Source organism: Lathamus discolor, chromosome 1 (assembly GCF_037157495.1).
Source record: "Lathamus discolor isolate bLatDis1 chromosome 1, bLatDis1.hap1, whole genome shotgun sequence".
NCBI classification, from domain to species: domain Eukaryota; kingdom Metazoa; phylum Chordata; class Aves; order Psittaciformes; family Psittacidae; genus Lathamus; species Lathamus discolor.
In genome coordinates this window covers 32577481-32597738 of record NC_088884.1, presented here as the reverse complement: position 1 = coordinate 32597738, position 20258 = coordinate 32577481, and the positions used below count along the sequence as shown (strand labels likewise).

Genomic DNA, 20258 nt, shown 5'->3' with positions numbered 1-20258 from the left:
CAAGTAAAGGATGTTGTAATGTGCTGCTGGATGTGCTAATGCCATACTACCAACACCTCCAGCTCAAGGGAGTTGAAAGCAGGTCTGTCTCTGAGCTTCGTTTCCTTGTGTTGTTTTAGAATTGCTTCAGTTTAGACATGCTGGTGCTCAACTCAGCCCACATGGTCTCCTCCTTGTTGTAATTGTCGTGGTTTAACCCCAGCCAGCAATTAAGTACCACACAGCAGCTTACTCACACCCTCCCTCCCCGGTGGGAAGAGGAGCAGAATTTGAAAAAGGTAAAACCTGTGGGTTGAGATAAGAACAGTTTAATAATTGAAATAAAATAAAATATAATAATAATGATGAAAAAGGGAGATAGAAAGAGGGAAAGTAATGGAACCTAAGACAAGCAATATACAATACAATTGCTCACAACCTGCTGACTGATGGCCAGCCAGTCCCTGAGCAGTGACCAGTCCCTCCTGGCCAACTCCCCTCAGTTTATATACTGGGCATGAATATTCCTTTAGCTAGTTTGGGTCAGGTGTCCTGTCTCTGCTTCCTTTTGGCTTCTTGCACCCATCCTCACTGGCAGAGCATGAGACACTGAAAAGTCCCTGATCAGGGTAAGTGCTACCAAGCAACACTAAAACATCAGTGTGTTATCAGCATTGTTCTTAGACTGAAGCCAAAATACAGCACTGCAACAGCTCCTAGGGAGAAAATTTACTCTGTCCCACACAAAACCAGGACAGTAATTTAGAGCATAAATATTGCATGTCACTGGTATTTGTAAAATACTATGTGAAAGGTGATACGCACTTCTAAGCAGCTGTGATATGCCAGAGCACAATGACACAAGGTTAGCCATAAGCTTGCTTATTCAACAATACATAAAATCAAACCCTAGGAAAAGAAAACACACCCAAAATACCAAGAAAAGAAACAAAGACTTCATTACTCAACACAGAAAGTTTTATTTACAATTAGTCATAAAGGGTCTCAGAAAGAAGAGTTTGAACTTTATTTGTATTGAGTTTATTAACATTTCTAATAAATGTTTATCCTGCACTGTTTGAACAGATGTAAATACTTAACATTAACCTTAATAACATGAATTAACAATAACCGTAACTGGTGCTTTGGACAAAATAACTATTAATTATAATTTGAGTGTAGTCTAGGTGCTGAACATAGTTTAAAAGTCTAAACCTGCATTAGATCAATGAGATTATACATATGAATAAACTCTGTGTGCATGCAAAATTGGGCCCTAAGACATTTAAAATCATGGCCTGACTTCCTTGATCTCTGCTGCTATAGCATCACATAGCACAACACAAGCAGAGCAAACTAACTTGCCAACAATGGACTTGAAGCCAAAGAAATGAAGCTGAAGTGCTAGTGTATCAATAACAACAGGAGCATTGCTGTTCCTTTCATGGAAACATCTCACTGTTAGATTCCAGCATAAAAGACTAGTTCTATTATAAAAACTTAGTTTCAGATCTTGAACCGCAGCAGAATTGTGCTTATCTGGGGGGAGAAGGTGACTCTGTCTTTAGCTGTCCTCATAGTTTTTTGATCAGTCCATAGGACTCTAGGGATGCTTTTAGTTGTGTCAAACTGTCCCCAGACTAATAAGGGAAAAAAGCATCACATGTGACACCAGCAATAATGTAGAGATGAGAGAAAAGTCTCATTTTTCATTGACTAGCAAGCACCATGAGCAAGAAAATGCATGGGCTTTCTAAGGGGAGCTGAACTTCCTTTGAGTGTCAGGCCTTCTTCATATATCCTGCCCAGTTTGCATTTTCAGCTCACAACTGGAAAAGAGAGTGTAGGCATGTACCACCTAATAATATGTGAATATTATCTCTTGGGAATTCTGTGACTCGCCAGCTATATTGGTTGCTACACAACTTTGTCTACAAAGAATATGGGATTAAAACAACAGCATTTTATTCTGTTGGGTTTTCCTCTTCATTTCTAAAGGGTGAAAACACCCTCCTAAAGATACTTGGCCAAAGATACTGTCCTTTACTAGCACGAGAAAACTTTGTGGTTTCGAGTTCATTGTTGCATTGTTTCCAGGCTATGGGAGGCTGGCCATGTTTGATTTTCCTTTTTCTGTGCAGCTTTTATTTAAGGGCACAAAAGATCCAAAAAGAAATCTTAGAAAGTGCTGAACTTAGGCACTCATTCTGAGTTCACGTGAAGGGACCCCACAACACTCAATATCTGCCCTATTGACTCCCAATTCTAAGATGTGGCATTCAGATTAAATGAAAAAGTAAACCATTTATGTGGGTGGCAGTGTTTACTACCTGTCTACAGGTTGATGCACCTCATTAAACAAATGGTTGCACAAATTATCTTGTGGCAGACAGTTTATCAGAAAGAAGTGAGGCTACCTGTTTTCATTAATGTTCTCCTATAGCAAGGAAATGGAACCTTTTGATGTTTGATCCAAACCATTATCTCAGTCCTTCCTGTGTCTGGAGCATTCTGGAATATTTTGTCTTGACCTTAAAAGGGATATATCAGATCATTCCCTGAGGGAGGCCTTGGGCAAAGTGGGTTAGGGTAAAGCAGAGGCGGGTGTTAAAGCAAGAGCCAGAAAGAAGAGCACACAGGAGGCAACAGAAAGAACAATGGAGCAGGTTGGGAGCTAGGGAGTAGTTCAGATTACTAGACAGCTGTGGAGCCAAGTGTCTATGAGCTCCATCAACAAACGAATGACTCTGGTGCGCCTATGAGCCATGTCCATATAAAAAGTATAAACCACATATTTTAGTAAGTCTTTTATTAACTTCATGTATTACAATTAGTAACTTTACATAATAGACTTCACATTCAATGCAATTCGCGTCCCTGAATAGAGGACAGAGAGCAGTTCTATTGCAGCAGCTTCCATTCCTTGAAGGAACAGAAAGAAATACTGTAGTGAGAGCATCTAGAGCACAGCATGAGCTCAAGGGTGTTGTCATTCCCAGTCTGTGCTCAGAAGATCAGCAAACAGCTTTCATTTGTCTTGCAATCCCAGAAGATAAAAAGTAGCAAGTTGCATAAATGGCAAAAGGTGGACTAAAATCCAAAGGCGCCTCAACTTAAGTCTTCTTGAATGTCATTTAAAATGTGTAACAAGGTTCAAATAATCAAAGTTATTTGAAAGCATAGTTTCCATGGTGACCTCTTTAGTGATATCAGAAGTGTGGACCTTTGGAAACTTCAGCTCATTTGAGTTGGTGAGTTGGCGAGTTGGCGAGTTGGCCTTCTCAAAATGGAAAAGCATGTTGAATTCTGCAGCATGTAGGACTAGCTGTGCCTTGAATCATAGCTTTTGTCTTTGAATTTTAACATGCTGCTTGGCTGAAATTTCAATTAAACACTGACTACTTCTGAAGTCTTTTGTTACCTGTAGTGAAATAAAATCAGAATTCAGCATGTGATGAGGTAAATCTTCATCTTAAAAAGCATACTTTTCACCATAATATTAATGTCTTTGAACTTCTTTTTCAATTGCTTCCAAAATTTGTTTGTTTCCATTAATCAATCAGTGCATTAATCAGCAACTTAGATATTCTACCCATAAGGGGAGTACATTCAGTCTTAGTGGACTACGCATTCAGGAGATGTTTAAGCTAATAAGATGGTGACACACAACTGAGAGAAAGAATTGAGAAACCCTATCCAACACTCAATAAAAAGTGTCATTTGTAGTGGGTTCTCTGAATCTCAGACATGGTATGTCATGGAAGAGCACAGGAATCTGCAGCTGTGTGGCCTGTGTCCCAGAGAAGTACTAGAGGGCACTGCTGAACATTTTCAGAGTCTTGGATAAAATGTCAATTTTCATAAACTCACAAAACCAATGTTTTACTTTGGAATAAAAAAAGATGTTGGTCTCCTGATATAGTTCTCAATACCCTTTCCTCAGTACATTAATTGCATCCTGAAAGATTAAAGCTAGGAAGAGAATTTGAAATTCTGGATAATTCCTCACAGAACAACTGCTGAATTTACTAGCACTTAAAAAGTAAAAACAGCTAAATAGGTAATGATTCTGAGCTTCTTGAAACCCTGAGAAAAAGCTACTGCTCAGGACTGAGCTGTTAGTGCTTACTTACTTATTTTAATTTCTTTGATCTGCATATGAAGTAGGAACCCAGGAATGCGACGAACAGCACAGCACCTGCGATCATTAACACCATCTGCAGCATATTCAGCATCTGGACCCGACCGGTGACTTTAGTTCTGAACATTTCTGCTTTCTCATCCCCAATAACAGCAGACTGAAACAGTGCAAGAAAAATGTCAGTGAAAGATGAGTATACAAGCCCTCACTTGCTGAATATATTCTTGGTGTGTGCAAATCATAGAGTGAGTTTAATTGCCCAATTTCAGGACGCCAAGACTGGAAAAGCTAGCTCATTTTTTTACTTCATTTGTTTGGGTTTTTTTAAACAGTGAAAATTAAGGGACAGAGAATATACTAACCTCATTTAGCCAAAGAAGAGGAAAAATATAAGGTTTTTGAACTTTTGATAAAGCTCTGAAATGAGAAAATAAGTACAGCATGTTACCTTTAGTTCGGTGCATAAGCCCAGCCTCTACTAAAACACTTTTCTTCTCCTCTAACTACATTTCTAACTTTCAGATGTATCTTTTTAGCATAGTTTTGGACTGAAAAGAAAATTAGCTTAGAATTAATTACATCCAATTTATATATCAGGCAACAATCTTTTTCTGTTTAGTCTTCCATATGTGGGTAGTCACAAAGAAGAAAGGCTGGACACAGCTAGGTGTTGCTGGGAAGGTCTGAACATCTGTGTCACATTCACCTGCCAGAGGTACAGGATAATGAAAAGCACATCTGTGCATGTACATTTGGGCCGGTGAAGGGAAAAGAAACAGCAAGAGACCCGTCAACCCTTGTGATAAAATCAACCTAGTGACAGAGCACATAAATTCTCTCACTGGATTTATTTCAGAGGATACATTTTGCCTTCTAGCCTCATGACTCCCATTTGGGTTTTGTAAGTACGTTGCTTTTAAGAACATTTTGCCTTGTAAGCTTCTGTGGGGAAAATCAGATGTGTGTTAAAATACTTGGGCAGTCCCTTACTCAAGAGAGCTTGCTCTTTTGCTGAAATTCATGTTCTCTGAAAAGTCAGGACTAAAATATTTGCAAGAAAGACAAAAACAGTTTGGGAAAGTATTTTTATTCCTTCTTTCCCCGGGCATTTCTACTGATACTTTCCTAGACTAACTGCCTCTCTTAAAAAAAACCACTTTAAAATAAAATAATGAATTAGTACTTACTCAATTTTTGCTGCAGGCTTCACAAGGAGGTTTACTTGCAGTCGTTTTGCAAATTGTAGTGTGAAACCAGTGATCTAAAACAAGAAAAGAAAAAAACCCAACCACAGTAATTTCAATTTCTGAATTGGGTGCTGAAGCCTAGAACATGGACTGTGCCTGAAAGAACTTTGCTGTCATTTTATCCTTGTGCTTTGAAGGATTCAATATTATGAAATTTTCATGTTTCTAAGGGTCTCACATTTCTCTTAGAAGTTCCAATTTTGTGGCTTTAACACAGTTACTTTTGCAATCTGCAATTGAAACTGAAGACAAAAAATAGGATAAAAATACTAAATCAGTCATGAACTGTTTTAAAATGGGGCTTTTTTTTCCCACTAGAAATCAGCTAAATTTCCCTTTTCAAAAAGAAGAATGTTTAACTTGCGCAGAGCCAAAAAAAATATAACTGAGAACATTACATATCAGAAAGTACATATCAAAACAAATGTAAGATCTCCTTCATCTCCTTCTTTTCCCCTTTATCCTCCACAGAAATAAAACAGAGTGTGATTCTTGAAAATTTCATATCAGATTTAGGAATTTCTGGTTGATTTCTCTATTCCAAATACGGTGAAACTAAGATTTAATTTTAGATGTCCTCACTGAAGTTACACAGCTTAACTGTTAAACTATATGATTGAGTGAAAATCCTGAATTTTCTCTTGTCATACAAATTCGAAGACAGCAAAATAAAATCTTGGAACTACAGAATTCATCACGCAGTTCAGACAACTTTGCTAAATGCATTTAAACTTAAGATTTCAGATCATTGGAACAGAAGTAGCTGTAAAATTGGAGGAAATCAAAATCAGAGTTGAATCATAAATTCATTCAGTTTGGAAGATCTCTTGGACAATCCAAGGCACAAAGACTGTATGAGATCTGTTCTAGACCAGTCTGTTCAGACTTCTAGCAATTTGTTTGGAAATAAATTGGTTTATATTTATGTCATTTCAATTAAGATATAATTATACAAATGTGGATAGCTGTAGAAAATAAAAAAGTAAGTATAGAGGGAACAGAACTTTCTTAGGAAATACTTTTCTCTAAAGCACTTGCAGGTCATAGAAAACATATAGCATACTTCAAAGTTTGAGAAGGCTCTTTAATCCTAAATTTTCAGTAAGGAAAAATCAAAACTTATTATTTTCCAAACTTGAAAGGTCAGAATGAGACACAGTTCTGCTCTAAATTTACCCTGCTAAAACATAACACTAAACAAATCTTGCAGAAGCAAGCATGAAAATATTGTATCTTCTGCTCATCCTTTTGGTAAAAGGCCTATTCTATTGCAATTAAATTTAAACATTGCAAGTTCACTAAGTTACAATTATTAAATATTTGGACTTACAGGCTCTACATCTAGAAATGTCTCATGCTCCTGCTCATCTGGGCTCAGGCCTTCAACATCATTCAATATAGACTCGCTTGCATGAAGAAAATGCGGGAGAGAGATAAATACTGGCCTTCCTATTTAAAAACAAAACAAACTCACTTGAATCATAAAGTCTTGTTTCAGTGCTCATCTTCTCAGGTTTTCCATGCAAACACAGTGTTTTACGTAGGCAGATAATCCTGATCAAAATGTTAACAGTCCCACCTCCCCAGAGTAGCTTGAGCATTTCTTTTCTTCTACTGCCATGAGAGAAATTTGCATAGTGAAATAAACTGTAGTTACAAACCTGCTTGTCTATGGGACAGGTATTGCTCCCAGTTTCACATGGAGGTGAGGACCTGAGTTTCACTGTTTTCCCCACCCTCCTGATCTTGATTTAGCAGAAAGCAAGCCTGAAGGGAACTCCTGCTGTCTAGTCGGCACCAAATGCAGAGTCTCCGTATATTCATGATATTGCACTGATGCTAAACTAAGCCAGTAGTGTCTCTCAGTCTCTGCATGTGTGTATGCAACTCACATCTGCATGTGAGTTGTGTACACACACTCACACCCCATGTGTGTGAATTATCACAAATACAAGGACTGTGACTATCCTGGCTTTTATAGTGTTGCCTGTTTTCCTTTCTATACATGCATTGCTGCAATCTCTGTATATGACCTATCGTATCATGATTTTGTAGAGCATTATGAAAAATACAGAAAAAAATATAGTACTCATTTTGTGAAATGTGGCAGGTCTCACAGCAACCCGTAGAAGTATTCACAAACACAAATGTTCTCTATCTTAAAGTAACACATCAGCTACAGGACACCTGCTTTCTCCCCGGTTAAATGGCTTGTTTGGCAGTACTGTGTCACTACTATACCTGCTTTACAGGCACTAATGTCTAGGACTCCAGCTATTGTGCAGTTCTTTGATATGACTTGATCTGTACAGAAGCAATAATTATCGCTGACTTCAGCAGGCGATGCAAATGCTTCACGAGGAACTGCGAAACGGTACAGTGAGATTCCCTTCACATTCTGCTCGCCCTGGAAAATTCCGTAGATTGATCTGAGTATAGAAAAGGAGAAACAGGTTTCAGTCATTTGGGTTACAAGTCTGATTGCATAGCGATACTCCTTAAGTATCCCCCGTCTGTCACCCTCTTAAACAACTACTCTAGAGAGCCAATGTCCAGGCTCCCTGCACACTGTTCAGCAGTTTGCACGGGTTTTCTTCTGTAGTGGAGAGTATTCCACACCTTTACAAAAGGATGTACAAGCTCAGAGGTGAGCACAACAGTACACAAAAGAGACAGACACAAATACTAACACTGCTAATAAACAATATACCCAAAACTAACATATTAACTATGAGCTCTTTTCCACACATGCTTCTACACCAACTGTTATTATGAAGGTTTTGAAAGGTTTTGGACTACAGTAGAGATACTTAGCAATATAAATCAGTTCTGCTACAGAGTTTTGCTGACCTAATGAATTAATACTAATTTAAGCTTTATGATTCAGGCAATATTCTGCATCCATTACATGTGAATCAGAATACCACTTAAGCTTCTTTTTGCTGATATATTATCAGCTGATAGGGAGACATGGTTGTTACACAGTAAAGTAACCAGGGCAGCAATACTTTGTATTGCAGCATAGTTAAAATATAGAAGGGTTCTGGCATTTGCAACATGGACAAAACCCTTTTAGATGACCCTATTCAGCGTAACCTTTGAGTGACTGTTACTGTCTTTCTTCATTGTTCATTAATTGTGAGAATTCAATAGTGAGAGGGATCTCTTAAACTGCACGCAACTGATCCAAAGAATTTTGTCATTTCTCCTCTGCATAGAATTCCCTTTTCCATGACTTGTGAAATGCTTTCCAGTTTGGGGATAAAATTACTTCATAAAAAAGAAAAAGAACTTAAACATCATGTAAAAACACTGATCTTCAAAAACAGCCTGCACAGCAAATGACCCACTTTAAACCCTGTTAAAGGGAAGCAGCTGTTTCCAGGCAGCAAAACAAATAAAGTGGTTGAACCTCCCAAAGTAAATACACTGTGATGCACTTTAAATCTTATAACACAGCTTTCAGCAATCCCCCTGGAGAACTCGGGGACACTGGATATCAACAGCAGGAGAAGCAGGCTGAAAAACCATCAGTATGGGATATAGTAAAGCAGGTTTGTTTGCTTGTAAATACTCAAAAATAACATATGTAAAAATATCCTGTGAGAAAACAATTTTGAGTATCTAATGCGTGACAGTAAATCCTGCTCTTTATAGTGATGTTCTGCAGGAATGCCAAAGACAGGCCGAACCAACCCAAGCTGTACCTATTGCCTTCTCAGACCAAACAAGGCAGGTTAATGGGTCCTGATTTTAAAAGAAGTCCACGATTCTGAGCCCTGTCTCAATGTCTTTCACAGATCTGTAGCAGCTCACAGTAGTGTCAGATTATTTATATTATAAATATTACCTTATATTACACATCTGTAACTGGCTGATATAAAATACACCATAAATAGTTTGCTATGTGACATAAATTAAAGTGGTAGAATCAGGTTCTGAATCATAAGCGCAGCTCACAAATTTACTTGTGTTTAGGTGAAATGCTTATGTTGAACTGCCTTGGTGACCTAGGCCTAAGTACAGCCACTGCAGCCACTCTCTGAAATGAAAAAGCATTCAGATGGGACACACAGGTATGTACACACACCAGAAAGGGACCAGCCTACCTGCAAATATCGGAGGAGAAGAAGCGAAGTACCTGATCCTTCTTGACAAAGGGTGGGAATGATGCCCCATCTGTGAATAAAATAAAATAAGAACTTGAAAGCAGTTCCACCTAGAAAACACAATTTAATTTCTAACTCAATACTCAGCTGTTACTTTCTATAAAGCTGTGAAGAACATAAACAAAATGAGTCACTTCTGGAGAAAGTATCTATGTAAGTTATTGCTCAATGGGAGGCACTCCGCAGGTAAGATTGTATTGCCTTTGAAAGTGAACCAAATTATGGCAGCTTTTTTTTTTCCCTCCCACTGATTTGAAACTATATGATCCAGTCCATTAAAACAGAGGATACAAAAACCAACTGTGCTTAACACGAATCCCAATACCCGATGCCATTGTTTCAAGGTTTATGCAGTCTGAAGACTTAAACCTTTGTAGAGATGCTTGGTTCACCTGTAGTTATGGCTCTTAGTGCTTACAAAAAACACAGCTTAGACTTCAAAACTACCTATTTAATAATGACCTGCTAATGCTAAACGCTAAATCTTTTTTCAACAAAGATTGCTCAAGTGGACTTCTTCTTTGTAAGCTGATATCCTCTCTATAGCTAAGGGAGAGAAGGAAGCACTTCTAGTCCATCTCACCCATGATAGACATGCAAAATAGGTCAGAGTACTAGCACTTTAGTGGTGTCTTTCTCTCCATTCACTATAAAAAGAACACAACCAGTTCAGACGCCTATTTCTGCATTGCAAGCATCCAGGATTAAGTAAGAAGAGTCTGCTGTTTTCGCAAACAAGGTGTTGTAACAAACTTTTAACCAATACATTTGTTACTACTTGCTACAATTTCTGTTTAGTTTCTTAGTCAGCAGCCATAACCCAGGGATTGAAAACATCTGTTGTATCTTTGAATCTAGTTGGCAAGAGCGAGAAAGCTGAATTGCAAACTGCCACTTGCCCACTGTTGACAGAAGCATTTTTTCTTAAAGAAGATCCAAGATCGTCCTAGACACACACTCTATTTCTATTTGGAAGGTTGGCAAATATGGAATCATTCCAATCCCTATACAAGAATACTGCTTAATATTTTTATCTAGACATTTGTTTATACTATCTATGCATGTCATGCTTTGGTGTGAAACCTTACAAAAAGGAATTGTCATTCTTACTTTCAAGACTTTGCAAACTTACAAGCCTGCTTCTCTAAACACCTGGTCTCTCCTGAGCAGTTACATTTAATGCTCTTGTAAACTGTGATAACAAGGTAACCTTTGATAACAAGGGAAAGCTTCACTTTTTCACTGTGCCGGAGCACTTAGTCTAGTCAGCTGAGTATGTTCATTCCATCAGATGTGGAAGAACAGCAGAACACTGTCCCTGGGCAAAAAGGCTTCAGGGTACATAAGAAAAACGGAGTTCAAAACCTAAGAAAATATTGCCTCTCATAAATTTAATTCCATAGTTTAAAAAGGAACTAATCCTTCCTGATTCATAGACTTTTGGAAAGTCTAATTACTAATAGATACACACCTATCCACATATAATAGTAGTGGTATGTATACATTCATTATATAGACATTTAGTATACAGAATACAGATCTGTCAAAGCTCAGGGTTATTAACTTAAATATTATATTTATTATATTGTGCTTATTGTAGCATTATTCCCTGGCAATATCAAGAAATGTATTGAAGTTTTAAAAAGCTTTAATACTCACCTGTGCCATTAACCAAATCGCAGTGACCTTCCCAGTATGAAAGATTCCTTTAAGATGAAAAAAAATCATGCTGCATGTAGTATATCATACTGTGTAATCAATTTCATTACCTGCTTAACTGCTAAATATTGCTGCTAAATTGTATTGATAAATATAGCTGCTCCAGTATAAGCCTGGTTCATAAAAAAAAAGTCAGAAAACAGATCTGTTCATTCATTGTTTTAGACCAACTATATGATGCACTAGAACAAGATGAAAGGGATCTAGCTACTTAAGTATGAAAACCAGAAGTAGCTATTTGTACCAAAGAATCAATAACTGATTTAAATTCAAGCTCTTAATGGAATTATTAAGAGCTAAAAGGAAGAGGTGTTTTTGCTAAGTCCAGGGCGTGATCCAGCTCCCTTTGAATTGCTGAAGATTTTCCATTTATCTATAGCTCTTAGCAAATCAAGCCTTAAAAGCCATATCTTGAAAATAAGTATGCATTTTAATTATACAAAGCTATGGTACCTTTTATTTTTATAGCTTTCAATTATTGCTGTTTGTTTAATATCATTTTGCCCGGTATTCACTTTGTAAAGTCCATCAAACGTCCCGTTATACTGTAACAGACACAAGAAGTAGGAATAACAGTTAGAAGTACTGAACCAGATTGTAACATTGTCAGATTTTGGTTCCTCACAGCAGTTATCATTCACAGAATGGTAACTGAAGGCTTTGCCTCCTCATTGGTTTCACTTACCGGATAGAAGACTCCCAGAACTGGGTCCAAAGGGAAGGGGACCTTGTTTAAGAAGGGATCTTTGTATCCCCACAGTATTTCTTTCACTGTTCTGTTCTGAAGCATGGATGACTTAGAAGCTTTAATCCAAGTGTTTAATAGTAGTTGTATAAAGGTGTTTGTATACAAGGCAGGTGCAGCCTACAACAGCAATAAAAAATTAATGTTTAGCATGCAATTCTGCATGCACAATTCTCTTTTCCCTGCCATCTCCATATGTCACATACTTTAGATTCACTCATGCTTTAAACATGTAAGTCAAAGGATACAAGACTTGTTAGTTATTGGCTTACATAAATTGTTTAGATTTGCCGTTAAACTACCGGCAGTGAAACTGTACCCTACATAAAACTGACTAAATGCTGCATCTCCATTATTTCTTTGTTTAGAAAGAACACACATTTGCAACAAACAAGTCTCTTCTGAACAGCTTTAATTCTAAATAATAGATAACTTTTCCTAATTCAATGGAGAATATTGTATGTTTACCAGCAGTAATTGTAATGAACATTCCCAGAGGTATAAACACAAAGTCAAACGCAAAGTCAAACCCCGAAACACACTGAGCAGTGTGTGGAAAGCAAACAGAGATGATGTATGTTGGCCTGTATCAAAACAGTTTTGATAAGTAGATCTGTGTAAACTGATCTTTTATTGGTTCTTTTAGAGTAAATTCTCTCAGCATAGGCCAGTTAGTGTGCTGCCTTTTCGTACGTAGTGCTGTGAGGATAACAGTGGAAGAGGCTCTTTTGTTCTCACTTCTTACCCTTTTCATCCCCATGAATCTTTCACTGTTGTCTGAAATTGAAACAAGTAGGCAGAAAGCATAGATATTTCAAGATTATGAGATAGAGATGTGGGCTCAATCCCCTAAATGTTAAAAAAGTATGAAAAAGATGCCTCTAAATTCCTTTTAAGGACAAGTTTATGATATAAAAGGTGAGCTCTACTTGATTAAAGTCAGTGCTGTCAAATGAGATAGACAGACCCTCTGTGTGTTAATTTAGGCTTACATCAGTTTGTTTCTGAGCACCAAAATGGAGCTTGGATCCTCTTATGCTGTCTCCCTTGACACGGATGCTTCAACACCTGAGCTTATGCTTAGAGCCATAAAGAGCTATATGGTTCAAAGTGTGGGAACTGAGCAGTATTACTTAATTCTGTGGCATGAAGGACTCTGAGCATAGGAAACAAGAAAAGTTTTTTGAAAGATAAGTGCTGGCATAAATTAAGACCGAGACAGAATATATCCAGTCAGAATAAGGTCATTCACCTTTATTTATTAGGTTTTTTCTCCCTAGAGAAAAGAAAGCTCAAGAAGACCTCAACACAATATTCCAGTACTTAAAGGGCATTTACAAAGCGGATGGAGGCTCTTTCTTACACAGGAGTGGCATGGAGAAGACAAGGGTCAATGGGCACAAGTTGCACAAGGAAAAGTTTCGTCTTGATAGAAGAAATATATTTTTTTAACAGTGAGGATAGTAAATCACTGCAATGTCATAGTGTCCCCATCACGAGAGGTTTTCAAGGTGCAATTGCACAGGGTGCTAGAAAATTCAATATAGACTCCCTTTCTCAGAACAGGTTGGATCAGATGATCTTTTAATGTCCCTTCCAATATGGGCTTTTATATGATTCTGTGATTGTTGGTATAAATCTATTTTGGCTTACACCAAGCACCTCTTTACTCTCCCCCTATCAGGCACCCTCTCACAGTAATCCTGAGCAATCAGACACCCCAGAGTTAGTGCAAGACAATCAGGCAGCACAACCAGGGTTGATTATGAACATGAAAACTGCAAGCAGTAGTCAAGGGTAAAAGCAGTCTCAGCCTGTGATGACACAGAAACATCTGGACTGAAAAGAAGCTATCACTGCTCTAGGTGAGTACTCCTGTGCCTTTCTTTGAAGGACTAAGGAGGGCTCAAGGGATGCCATTGCAGTAGTGCTGAGAGGCACCATGAGGGGCAAGCAGCTGCACTTGTGAGGCCATGCAATACACAGAGTGCAGTATTACAGCCTCCTCTGCAAAGCAGGACTGAGAATATTATGGAAAGAATATGGGAAATCTGCCTTGTACTGTTCATGCTGTACCTCAAACAGAGAGACAGTCCACTCACAAACTCTATATTTGTTCCCCCACTAAATTTTGCTAGAAGGATGCTTTTTGATATATTCCATCCAAACACTTCTATTAACAAGTTCATTTTCATTTATTGATGAGATTGCCCTGGGAATATAAGGAATCCTTAAAGTATATGCAATATATCTTCAGTGTAGCTGACATTCATGTCAGCTGGGTTATAGAAAGGAAACCTATCCAGTGGCAGTTTCAGTGTTACTAATGCTAACTTCTCCATTTCCTCCAGTCTATCAACATTTGAATGTGGACATTATGGTTCTGTTTCTTTACTTACAACAACAGCAAGGTTGAGGCAGGTGATGGTATCATTTTCTGTCCCAACAGACATACCAGGCTCAAAACGAGCAATGTTGGGCAACATGTAGGATATTGTGCCATCAGAGTTTTCTGTGATATTTTCTTTGGGTAAGTATCGCACCCTTGAAAGACAAAATAAAAACAGAGAATGGTTTTAACATTTGATTTTTGAAACACTACAGTCATGCCTGACTGAAGATTTTTGAAACGTTAATGAACATTTTTGTTGATGAATGTTAAATAGTTTATAACTATTGAAAGAATTCTAAACTTTTCATATGAATATTTATAAAAATCCCATTTTCTGTAAAAACTATTACTTTGGAAATATTTCCTTAGTGCCTAATGGACCTTTTTTTTCTTGATACTCAAATGGAAACAAATATTTCCTTTTTATTTTCATTTCAATAAATGGACCTTGTATCTTTTTATATTTTGTTTTAAGTTAATTGTGTTTTCTCATGTTTTTTTCCGAGCTTTCTCATGGTTGCATGTAATTAGAAGGGAGTGACTCAGAATAGCTGATAAGTGCTTTTAAGAACTGATCTGATAGGCTTGTGTTGTAACGAAGCAGGTTACAGGCTAAATCCCTAATGGGAGTCACTTTGATAACATTTCATATGCATGTGGAGATTTATAAGCAGTCTTTCAGCTCCACTCATAAGCCTCTCGATCAAGCCCTGTCAGTAGATCTTTAAGGTACAAACCTCCACTGCAGTTCTAGCTTTAGCTCAGCTCTACAAACCCCTATCCTCCTGCTGACCCCTCTGTAGTGACAGCATCCAGGAGGCATCACAGGACTTGGTCTATGCAGTGGGATCTTAAGGGTACTTCATCAGATCTTTCAGCCTGGGTACGCATGGACCAAAAAGTTCAGAGAATTGTTTTACCATGGTGCAGATGTAGCCAATGCATCACCTTACCCCAAAAGCAGCTGGATCCTGGCTTAGTTTGTGTGCATGTCATTTTGAATAATAGCCCAATGTGTAGAGCATCTACTTAAATATTGGGAGATCTTTTTTCTTTTTCCCAATTGATGTTACTTCTAACTGGAAATAAAAGATCTAAACCAAGATTTCCCAGCAAAATCACAGGACAGTTGGATTTTCAAAGCCTGTTGTTCAACATATTTAAGGGAAGATTGAGAGAGAGATTGTGTTACAGCAATTCAGGTAGACCCGATATCCCAGGTAAGAAATACTGTAACGGTAAGAACTATAGCTATCATTTCTTACATAGTCTTCTCTAAGCTTCTGGCAGAGATTTGTCCCTGATACTAAAGGCACCATCACCACCACCAGAGTAAAACATTTCTGTTTGTTGGGAATTAACCTTCATAAGTATTTCTTAACTGGTTAGTTTCCTGATTCCTGTGTACCCATTTCCAATGTCCTCCCAGGTACATTCTGAACCAAGAGTTCTCTATTTCCAATGAGAAATAAATAATCTTTTAGTCAGCAAAGCAACTCGTCTGTAGATGCTGCAGTGTACAACTGTCTTGTGAATATAATATACAACCCCAAAGATATCAAGAAAGAAATACCCTTTTGTTTTAGGAAAGCAATCTCACAGCAAGGCTCCTAGCGACAGCTAGATATTGGGATTAATGACTCAGGAAGCATCAACTATCCCTATGCCCATATCACATTCAGAATTAAAGGAGCTTATTAAAAGCTTCCCTGAATGGGGACAGACTGCTGCCTCTAGGCTCTAGCTAGTACATTCAGAAAAAAAGGAATAATTTTCAGAGGAAAAAATAAAAAAAGCTGTAGTTTAAAAATAAGTCATAAAGGAGCAAATAAGCAAACCACATTATGTAAAATAAATATGAGTGATATATGGGTGACAAGATACTCTCTTGGGTTTAGGACATCTAGCATATTTTCTTCCATGTTAAAGTTTGGCAAAAACTGAAAAGCAACAAATACAACATTGCGTTGTTGTGCCAAACATCTCGCTAAGGAGTAATAGTTTTTTACAAGAGCAAACAGCTTCACACCTAATCATTTCTATCACATTTTCCCAATGCAAGGCTTGCTACAGGAAGTGTTTGTGATTGCTTTGTGGAGCTGCAGTTTACGCATTTTTGTCAACTCTGACTAAAATACAATGCTGGAATTTCAAAAATAAATTGTAACTCAGCAGAATTTTATTTGAGTAAAACTTGTGATATAGCATGTCGCACATTCAGGGGCCTTTGCTTACCTGTATGTGTAAGGTCCTCTTTGTTCGAGTTTTGGACGTGCTCCGGTTTCTAATACCTCTGAAGGATTTAGTACATGGAAAATCCAAAATTGCCTGTAAACTGAACTTCCTGGCACAAGCCAGTTTTGAAAAGCAATGGTACCATTGGCAATGACAGCTTCCTAAAAGAACAAAAATAAAAGCTAAAATTAACCACAAAAAGTGATTGACAAGCTGCATTTACTTTCTGGATGATCATAGAAAATTAACAAGCAAACAGGAAAAAAGCTGTCGTTGATGTGAGGCATACAGCACACGTTTCTGGCCAACATATGAAGGCAGCCTGACATTCCTGCTGAGTGAGAGCAAAACCAAGGCCCCCTAAAATAGGTAACCACAGAGCTGATATGATTGCTACTGTAGCCTATAGAAACACTCTGCTACTGCTGTGGCTGGGCATTGCCCAAGTTCCTAAATACTTGACAAATCCACTGATGATTTGCAAGAAGAAAATTAAATGGAATATAAAAATAGAATGACTGAATGATACCCAGCAGTTTTTAGAACCCATAAACTACTTCTCATACATTTGGAAATAGTCCAAGGGAAGAAAAGAGAGTTATCTCTAAGCATTACTCAGTTAATAAGTAATTTTGCACCCAGAGAAAGCAAATAGTGTTTTTGCAGGACTGTTTTTTGTCAGAAAACTTTTATCACTAAAACTGAGACTTTCTAAGAAATATTTCTAGTTTTGATAAAGTTTTGTTAGAAAAGTTTCACAGTTCTAGGGAATGAGGGCAAAATATGGCTCAGGACATAAACAGGGCATCAGGAACCACTCTAGAGTAACCATCAGATTTATGTCTGTGGCACTCAGCAATAATATGTTAAATGTCTATTCAGTCCTTAGGACTGTTGAGAAGGAGATTTTATAGAGATGTTTCCTCTATTGTCAGGGGAATGCCTGCTTTTCCTGGTGTACCTCAGGCTTCTTTCTATATGATTTTCCCAAAGCCCTGTGATAATGTAGTGTTTCTCCTTAATGGTAAAAATTCAGAGTTTTTTCAGTAAGAAGAAAAATCTAGGCTGCCTGGCTCTAACACGAAATGATCTTTTATTAGAGTGGTGCAATATTGATTAGTTAATTTGCACAGCTCATAAAGTCCCATGAATTAAAAGGCTGGAATCCCTCCAGAGAACAAGAAAAGACATTTTATATTGCAAGTTGCTAGATATTCTTTCTAGCTTAAGTTTCTGTCTCTAAAGTTTGCTTCGCAGGCACCATCAAAAATACAGGATCTTACCAATTAAGAACCACTGCAGTTAGAAACAAATACCATGGTTTAGAGAACTCACCACATAGTCAGGGCTTTGTCTGTGGGAAGCTATTTATATGGTGCAGTTGCAAATGCCTTGCTCATGGTGTAAAAAGCTGGGCTTGCTGTCTGAATATCTTCTATAATTAATGCACAATTGTATGAGAGGGGCAGGAAATCTTGCAGCAGAAACACATTATCTACTTGAGGTCTTATGCTCAGAGCAGAAAGCTTAAGTTCTCTTCAGCCTTGTTTTGCAGACCTCTGGAGGTCAAAGACTATCACAGCTGTGATCCAGCATGGGGCAGACCATTTCCTTGATGAAGAGAGAATAGCTTACATGACTCTGACATCACCTTTTCAGTTTCCACAGAGAACTGCTCAAAGATCTGGGAGAAGCAGAATGATAAAAAGAAAGGCTGAATTCGGTCTGCTCAGAGTCTGCCTGTGATCCATACTCAGCAGGGTCATGGGATGGGGAGAGGCACCAGGATTTGACATCCTGCCTCTGTGTAACTGGATTAGGGAAATTGTTAAGGATTCCTGGCACCAGTATGTTCAAAAGGACAAACTAAACTCTCTAGAAGTCAACAACACACAGGAACTGAGGTGAATAGAGAAGTGTCAAACTTGTGGTAATAGATTTTAAAGTAGTGTTACTTTCTTCTTAAAAGAAGTTTCCCCCTTCTTTCATTCCTCCTTACCCTCATAATCCTTTGTTAAGGATTATAATAGCACAACATTATATGTTAACTTCTCTTCCACTGCAGAGTTTGCTCTGGGTGCCTGAGCCATAAGACCTATCTTTCCATCCTGTATAGACACAGAAATACTCCCCAACATGCCTTCAGCGCTAGGCTTTCTGGGCACTTTGAAAAATGTTTATTCTACAATGATGACATCCGACAACTTTATGTTGACTTGGAAGGATATAAGGAGAATGCTTCCTCACGTAAATTATCTTTTTTTTTTTTCAAAGGGTGGAACTTTGCTGTGATCTTATTTCTGCTATTGCAGGGAAAACCAAGAGTGTGCAGCACTTTATGCTGGCTCTTTAGTACAAACAGGATATCTTTCCATCTAAACTGAGACTACAGGCTACGTGACAAGCCTTTTCATGTACTTTGCGTACTGCCCCTTGCTGCACTTCACTATAATACGTACTTTCTTAACAATCTAAAATAAAGAGATGGGGTGGCTCTCCTTTATTTTTAATGCAAGAATAACTAATATGTCCATATTATACACTTAGAAAATGCCAACAGAGAAAAATTACTTTGGGCATTGTACAAACAGGTCACTGGGACCTGAGTACGTGGGACAGGATGGTCACAAAGACTTACTGTGTGGCTTTACAGCTCACCATTTACTATGTGCTAATGCCACCATGGACAATCCTGGGAGATGCTTCAAGGGGACAGCTGATACAAACTGATAGTGCTGCAGTCAAAGGGGCAAGCTGGCTCCCACAGCCACCAGTACCTGACTCATGTGCCTCCGCTTTCCCTTGTGACAGCTCTCATTTCCCAGGGAGCTGTTTTCGCCTGCTTTACTGGGGAAAGATTATTTTATTATTTGCCTCCTTTTTTTTTTTTTCTTTTTTCTTTGTTTTTTTCTGGGTTACGTTTCTACCAGTGAGCAACTTGGCTCAGTGGTCTGTGTAGGGGGAAAGATCAGATGAGAACACGAGTTAAAACAAGGGAAGCAGTGGGACAATAGAGCAAGACCATTGTTTTCAGTGGCATCCAGCCATTACTGTTTGTAACATTTCTCCCACAGAGGAGATGTGTATGTTTCTCTGTTACATGGTTCAAGAGTGCAAACTGTGGGTTAAAGCAGAAGAAAATGTAGAGCTCTGTCATTATCCGTGTCTTCATTTGATAAAACTAATATCCACCACACCAGCAAGCCCTTGGGTTTTGGCTGTTTGATCGCCAGTGAGGTCAGCCCTAAACATTAACCTGTCTGTGGCTGGTCACCTGTATACTCCCCTAGTGACACTGCCATGCTTTGCAATATTATGAAAGGTGGGGCACTTTGGAAAACTACTAATCTGCAATTGATAACACAAAACACTTCTCAACTCCCTAGTCAACCTACATCAGCTCTAATACCTTATGCAATACTTAACTATTGTTAGCAACTGTAGCTATACAGTATCTAAGCCAAGTCCATTTCATGATCTAACTGCACAACACAAATTGAAATCAATAGGAACTTTAACCCCTTTGGTTTCTGACACATTTTTTCCCCCATTTGTGCTGGTTCAGCTGGCAATATGTAAATTCAAGAAATGCCAAGCAGTCAGCAGTTGAAGCTTGCTGTATTTTGTTGCT

At 38.1% G+C, this 20258-nt stretch overlaps 1 protein-coding gene across 12 annotated transcripts in view; it reads right to left on the bottom strand.

The window, feature by feature from the left end:
• Positions 1-984: 984 nt before the first annotated feature.
• Positions 985-20258, bottom strand: part of CD36 (CD36 molecule (CD36 blood group)) — a 54929-nt gene continuing 35655 nt past the window's right edge. For all 12 annotated transcript variants that reach the window (XM_065667088.1, XM_065667101.1, XM_065667111.1 and 9 more), the window contains 12 exons: positions 16628-16788; positions 14400-14544; positions 11941-12120; positions 11709-11800; positions 11196-11242; positions 9477-9546; positions 7609-7796; positions 6698-6816; positions 5308-5381; positions 4483-4537; positions 4113-4277; positions 985-3400 (listed from right to left, as the gene is read on the bottom strand). In XM_065667088.1, the coding sequence (XP_065523160.1) occupies positions 4113-4277; positions 4483-4537; positions 5308-5381; positions 6698-6816; positions 7609-7796; positions 9477-9546; positions 11196-11242; positions 11709-11800; positions 11941-12120; positions 14400-14544; positions 16628-16788 (1296 nt within the window). In that variant the 3' untranslated portion in view covers positions 985-3400. The remainder of the gene's footprint in view (positions 3401-4112; positions 4278-4482; positions 4538-5307; positions 5382-6697; positions 6817-7608; positions 7797-9476; positions 9547-11195; positions 11243-11708; positions 11801-11940; positions 12121-14399; positions 14545-16627; positions 16789-20258) is intronic.